The 7058-nt window shown below is 36.1% G+C and overlaps 1 protein-coding gene across 1 annotated transcript; it reads right to left on the bottom strand.

Annotated features, from left to right (window-relative positions):
• Positions 1-360: 360 nt before the first annotated feature.
• Positions 361-4839, bottom strand: LOC132278572 (3-hydroxy-3-methylglutaryl coenzyme A reductase 1). Its single transcript, XM_059780392.1, has 4 exons — positions 3701-4839; positions 2800-2981; positions 1416-1762; positions 361-1035 (listed from the first exon to the last, which is right to left on the bottom strand). The coding sequence occupies exons 1-4, from the start codon at positions 4699-4701 to the stop codon at positions 793-795; spliced, it is 1773 nt and encodes a 590-aa protein (XP_059636375.1). The 5' UTR covers positions 4702-4839; the 3' UTR covers positions 361-792.
• Between the last annotated feature and the right edge of the window lie 2219 nt (positions 4840-7058).

The following is a 7058-nucleotide window of genomic DNA, read 5'->3' as shown; positions in this document are numbered from 1 at the left end:
TAATTTATCCTTACTATTTTTTAGTTGAGTATTTAAAATACATTATCAAATACAATTAATTGAATAAACGCTCAAACCATCCAGAATTAGGTCCTGAATTAGCCTTAATTTCAACCATCCAGAATTAGGTCCTGAATTAGCCTTAATTTCAACAGTTCAAGTGGGAAAAAAATGCAGATACATAAGAGGCTTGACGACAAACAGAGAAAAGATGGAATCATGGAACGAGAGGCGAATCTTGGAGCGCAGATAGTGGTCCTCAGTCGCTTTACACAAGTAAATAACATGGATTGATCAGGTAAAAATCAAATACATGAAAAATCCAAGAATAGTAGCAGAAAAAAAAAAAAAAAAATAGGGTTAGGCCTAAGCAGGTCTGCATATTATACAACACAACATTATAAAGTGTTTACATGCCAAGCAAAATGACAATGTGAAAAACAACTTTTGAACCAATTCTGCCACAAATAATGCGCCAAGGTCAAACAATGACTAATTTCACAACTAGGACAAGATGGGTACCAAATATTTGGAGACTCTAATGGGTCACAAGTCACTGGGATGAGAGAGAGAGGGGACAACCAGGCATGTTGCCCTCATGTGCTCTTTTACATCACATCATGATTGCCAACTTTACAGCTATGAAGAGAGGCAATCTCACATGTGCATTGTTTACATTTATCCTCCCTAACATTGTCTGCATTTTCCCTCAGGCCTCTTCAAATGCTTATTTCTGGTTTTTTTTTTTTTTTTGGAGGACTATTTGCTGGGAGTTTGTTTCTTCTTTCCTCTTTAAGAGCCAACTTTAGAGACATCTCTGCTTGATCTGTTGTATTTCATGTGGCTCTTGACAAGCTGCCCAGCTGCAATGGCAGACATCAAGGAGAGCTCCCCAGCCAAAACTGAACCAGCTACTACGGTCGCCAATAACCTCGAGTTTGATCCTGGTGACTCTTTGCTTGCACCTTTCACACCGAGAAGATTCAGGCAAGCCGACTGAGATGCAAGTTGAGTACCACCTCCAACAGTACCCACCTGTAACAAACAAAAATCAAATAAGCTATTTAAGTTCTTAATAACAATTCAAGATATCAAAACTAAAATAGGGCCTGTGTTCAGAAAACTGACTAGCACTTCTACTGGAGAATAAACAATTAACCAATTTTCTAGCTGACTTATGGAGAGTTAAGAGTACAAAATCTAAACAGAAATGCACTCTGCTTATAATATTCTTCAAATTTTTAAGATGATACCATGCATTGCCTTTAACTAAACAATACAAAAAAGCCTAATGGATATTACCGGCCGTTTATCATAAGATAACCCATATTTTTCTAAGAATCTAATTCAACAGAACTTAAAGCAACACGAGTTACAATGAATCACAAATGGAAGATTATAAGGAATGTTATTACCTCAATGGAAGGCATGGTCACTGAGACATGAAGATCTTTCCCATCATTGACGGCCTCCATCATAGTTATGCAGTGGGAACTTTCTATATTTTGTGCTGGATCCTGCCCAGTGGCTATAAATATTGCAGAGACTATATTGGCAGCATGGGCATTGAAACCACCAAGAGCACCAGCAACAGCAGAACCAGCAAGGTTCTTGAGCATGTTAAGTTCTACGAGAGAAGGTACAGTGGTTTTCAGTACCTTCCTCACCACCTCTTCAGTGATAATAGCTTCACAAACAACCGACTTTCCACGCCCTTCGATCCAATTAACTGCTGCTGGTTTCTTGTCTGAACAAAAATTTCCTGGACAAATGGGAATTTGGGATACAATGTCACAAAATGATAACACTGAAAGTGACACTACATATAAATAGCACTGGAAGTACTAAAATAACACTTGAGTGATGCTTCTTTGAAAATGGACATAAACTGACCCAAATTTGAAGGTAAAAAAGAAGTCGCTAACAGAAATTGACATGCATATGTCTGCATATATAAAGTTATAAACAGAGAGCTAGTATGGTGGCTTTAGGTAGCATAAATGATAAAAATTCTCTAAAAAGTGAAGATTAGCTAAAAGGGCTGACTGATAAATTTGGAAATTTGGTATTGAAAAATATTGGCTCCATTTGTAGCACTAAAATATTTTAAATATACAGTTTTTTTAACATGAAATACCTTCTATTGCCATCTTGACATTTACGGAAAGTAAGTTCTCTCCCTTGCTAAAAATTCTTACTCATTTTAAACAAATTTAGAGCAGAAACCCTATAAATTCTCTAGTTCCCACTTTTCAGCACTTAGGATGGATATTAACAGCCTCCCCCAACAATGATTTGAATATATTTGAATACTCTCCCTCACTAAAATTCTTACTCATTTTAAACAAATTTAGTGTAAAAACCCCTAAATTCTCTAGTTCCCACTTTTCAGCACTTAGGATGGATACTAACACCCCCCAAAAATGATTCAAATATATTTGAATGAAAAAAAGGAGAAGTTCAAATTATTGATTGAAGGCTGTTGTGATCTAAACTCAATTTTCCAAATGACATAATTTAGTTAATCACTAATGGAACTGTCATTTTGACTTTGCCACAGGAGGTCAGACAGAAACTAACAAGTACTTGTATAAAGTGCCCCAGAAATTGCAGGATTCAATACTTTTAGAAAGAAGTCGAACTAGGACACACCCTTGACAAGATAGTATCACCTCCAAACCGAATTCAGCTATGGAAGTTCACAAAAAATGAGAAAGGAAATTACCAGAGATACCAATTACATCATCTCCAAACTGAATTCAGCTATGGAAGTTCACAAAAAATGAGAAAGGAAATTACCAGAGATACCAATTACATCCATATCAGGAAAATCATTTTGAAGGAACTCCAAAACATTCTGAACACCTTTGGACACCATGTTCATTCCCATTGCGTCGCCTGTGCTGCAACAAAATCTCATATAAAGATTTTTACCTGCAATAGAACAGTGAATATTTTGGAGCCTTGCAAATCTGCTCGATCTGCATCGATGAAACACATTAAATTAGAACTCTAGAAACTGGGGCAGAAAAAGTAACATGAGATCCAAGCAACAGAACACAAAACAGCTATTGTTGCATAAAAGCACCCATCAACATCAAAATATTCAAATTAAACTAAAATACAGAAGAGAAAAAGCATAACCGATTCAACAAATGAATGGCATCAATCAAAATCTTGTAATACATACAATTAAAACAGAACCAAGCTTAGATGAGACTATAAAAACATTCAACCTTTTTCTAACTTGCACAATGTAAGGCCCTAAACAATGTGAAAACGAGAAAAAAATAAAGTAGAGCGAAACACAAGTGAACAAAAGCAAAGAAATTTGGTGTCAAAATCACTCAGAGAGAAACAAAAGGCATCACTCAGAGCTTGTGACACATATTAATGAAAACCCAACCAAGTCTGGACAAGACTAGCAAAAACATTCATCTTTTGGGCCACTTGGATATTCTAAAGGCCTAAAGGATGATGAGAAAGAATGTCAAAATCATTCCAAAGTTAGCACAAGGACTACAAAATTCTTCTATATTTGGAATTTTTCAAAATTTTTGCCACTACACAGACAAAATTGTGAAGCTGACAAAGTTAATTTTCACAAATTATTCTAAACTATTACAGTATCACCTACTAATGCAAATAAAAAATAGTCAGTCATTAAAATTGACAGAAATATAGTTTAAAAGAGTCTTACTTGTTAAAAACAACTGCCAATGTATCGAAATTAAGAGGATCTTCCAAAAAGAATTTCAATTCGGAAGCATCCTTTGCCGATGGGAACCTCACAACAGGAGCTCTGGTCATCCCATCTCTGAAAACAATGCCGGTGGCACCACCTGAAGCATATATCGCCTTGCAACCTCTATTCGTACTTGCAACCAAACAACCCTCCGTTGTCGCCATTGGCACCGAGTATTCGCATCCGTTGAGCAACAACGGCCCGGCAATGCCGACCGGAATTTGCACATAACCCACCGGCATCTCGCAGCATTGCCCTAAAATCGACTGGTAATCGAATCCGCCCAATGGTAACCCTAAAAGCGACCTCCCTGTAACTCTCTGCACGGCCTCGCGTCGAATCGAAGCCGCACGATGACAGTCGCCGAGTTGCGACTCGAGCGAGTAAGACGGAGTGGTCCCGGAGACCACCGATCTGACGATTTCTTCGTCCTTTTCAGACGGAAGAGGCAAAGGCGGATCGATGAGTTTGGGCACGGGAGCTACGGCGGTGACGGTAGGGATGGTGCAATCGACGGAGGCGGCAGGGCAAGGTACTCGGCGGCGGTCTTCTTCAAGGATGAAGCGTTCGGCGGCAGCGTCGTCGACGTCCCAGGCATCGTTGGAAGCGCGTGCGATGAAGGATTGGACGAAATCGATGCCGAAGAAGCCCAAGAGGTAGATGAAGGAGGCAATGAGCGAGACGATGGCGGCGAGCTCGGAGAGGGTGACTACGTGGAGGGGCGTGGAGCTTCTGATCTTGTCGCGCCACCGGTGGAGGAGGTAGTAGGCGACGGAGAAGAAGAGCGTGAAGAAAATGCCGTTGGTGAGGTAGAGAGGAAGAGGGAGGGCGTCGGAGGCTTTGGGGGTGCTATCAACGTCGGAGGATGATCCCTGGTGGTGGTGGTGGAGGTGGTGGTTTCCGTTCAGGGTGGTGGCTGGACGTGGTGGTTTGAGGTGTCTCCGGCGGACGTCCATGTGGAATATTCCGGCGGGGTTAGAGAGAGAGAGAAAAATGGAAGAGAGAGAAATGATTTTACTTGGTTGTCATATACTATTATACTATAACTATTTTTGAAAGGGGTGGATGAGCGGAGCTTTCGGAAGTTTGGGAGAGTATTTATAAATAAAAGGAGAAGAACAATTTTACCATGAGGTAGGATGACTCATGATCTCTATTTTGTGTTGTGATGAGACACTAATCTAGCCGTTCAAAAACGATTGTTTATATTAATTAATTGACTTGGTTTCACCAAAGCAAGACTCCAAAGGCCTGTTTGGCACGTCTTTTAGTTTTAGTGTTTCTGTTAGTAATAGCTATGTTTTATGTTATATGGTGTGAAAACGTTTGATGAATAGTCAATTTATAAATGAATATTGTAGCAATTGAATGTCAAATTAAATGTGCATCTTTTTATTTTTGATTTTCTAAAAATAAATATCTCATTTGAAAAATTAAAGTATTATTTTTTATAACATTACAAGTTTAATATTCTTTTTTTCAACTCATAAAAGATAAATCATTATATCATGTGAACTCCTACCAACATATTTGATAATTTATTTATTATCAATACAAAAAAAGTATATTAAAATATATCTTTTTAAAAAGTTAAATTCTTAAAAAGAGAGTTTAATTTGAGACATAGTGAGTATTCTTTAACAAGTAGTATAATATTATTTTATAATATTTTGAAAACATAAAATAGTGCACAATTGAATACTATTAAGTGATGATTTAGAGTTTGTTTGATTTGTTATTCAATCAAACTCTAAGAATTCAAAAAATAAAAAAATTGTTTCAAAATAATTATAAAAGACCCATCTCACAAGTCTCTTTTAATTCTCATAACTAAACAAATTTGTGTTCGATTTTTTAATTTTCAGCTATCTAAAAATAGGAAATTGTTTTTAACTTATGCACTATTTTCTGTTTTAAAAGTAATAAAAATGGGAGGGCTCATGACAACCATCGAATTGTCGACCGCATAACATAATTACTCAAAAGGCCAATAAGAGGCAAATGTGTGAATTGATGTGCTGGCATGTGGGTATACGTTGGACTAGTACTCTAAGAAGCAATGGTAATAATGCACCACTGCGGTTGTCATATTCATACCATATTTTTGGCCCACACGTGGTTATTGCACGTGCCAAAGGGGACCTTAGGTCAGAAGGACAATTTGGCGCATATATATATATATATATATATATATATATATATATATATATATTGGTACTTCAAGCTGTGTGACCCCTACGGACAACCAGGCGTGCTTGCATTGTTTGTCAAAGTGTAGGGGAACGTGAAAAGGATTAACGGGTGGAGAATTGCAGAGAACAGGATTAAGTGGAGACCACGGAGAACATATTCAACAAAAATATGGATTGACTTTGGACTATTTTGTGGAAATGACAAGAGTTTGTCACATTTTTGGTCCGTTGGCATGCAGGGCAACGGTACTGATTTGTTTGGGTGTCTCGTAGCTGTGATTCGGCCTCTTGCTTAGAGCATCACAATTCTATTTGGATTTCATGGACTCATTTGGTATGCGTTATGTTTTTGAACGTTTTGTTTTAGTCAGATTATATGTTTCGTAATAAGGTATTTTAATATGAGAATAAAATATATTTAGCGACAAAAATTTACAATGAAAATTTTAGAACAGAAACATAGTAGAACATATTTGGCAAGGTATATATAAGAACAAAACATGTTTAGCAGAGTAAAAGTGTAGTCAAAATTACTGAAACAAAAACATAAAATATGTTTGGTAAAGAGTGTTTTCAATTTTTTTCATTAATACATTATTTATAACTTTATTAAATATAAAGTAAAATTTTATTATTATATAATTTTATTATACAATTGGTATAACTTTTAATATTTTTATTTTTATAGTTTATTTTAGTTTATTAAGTTTTAGTTTATAATTTTTTTTTAACTAATCTATAAAAACCAATAAAATTTATTATAAACTGTAAACATATGAATGATGGATATTGTTTTGACAAATTCTAGAAGACATTGTTTCAATATCGAACTAAAATAAACTTTAAACATATTACACATTACATGAGTTTGAAGATATTACAGACATGAGTTTCATAAATATTATATCGCTTGTCAACACTTGTCAACTGGCACAATAAAAGTATCTATGTAAAATTGAACTAATATATTACATCATTGTCAACAGCCACAATAACCAACAACAACAACATAAACAATAATATAAATAATATAGTTATAGTAAGATAACAACAGCCACCATAGATAATGTAGTTTTGCCTATTTTGTTGAGCTTGCATAACAGCAACTACATCCTCCAACT

The sequence above is a fragment of the Cornus florida genome, unplaced genomic scaffold (assembly GCF_030987335.1).
Source record: "Cornus florida cultivar Cherokee Brave unplaced genomic scaffold, ASM3098733v1 CherokeeBrave_3.0.0_Hap2_Chr10, whole genome shotgun sequence".
NCBI classification, from domain to species: Eukaryota; Viridiplantae; Streptophyta; class Magnoliopsida; order Cornales; family Cornaceae; genus Cornus; species Cornus florida.
Note: the sequence above shows the minus strand (reverse complement) of the source record. Positions and strands in the feature narration are given on the sequence as shown.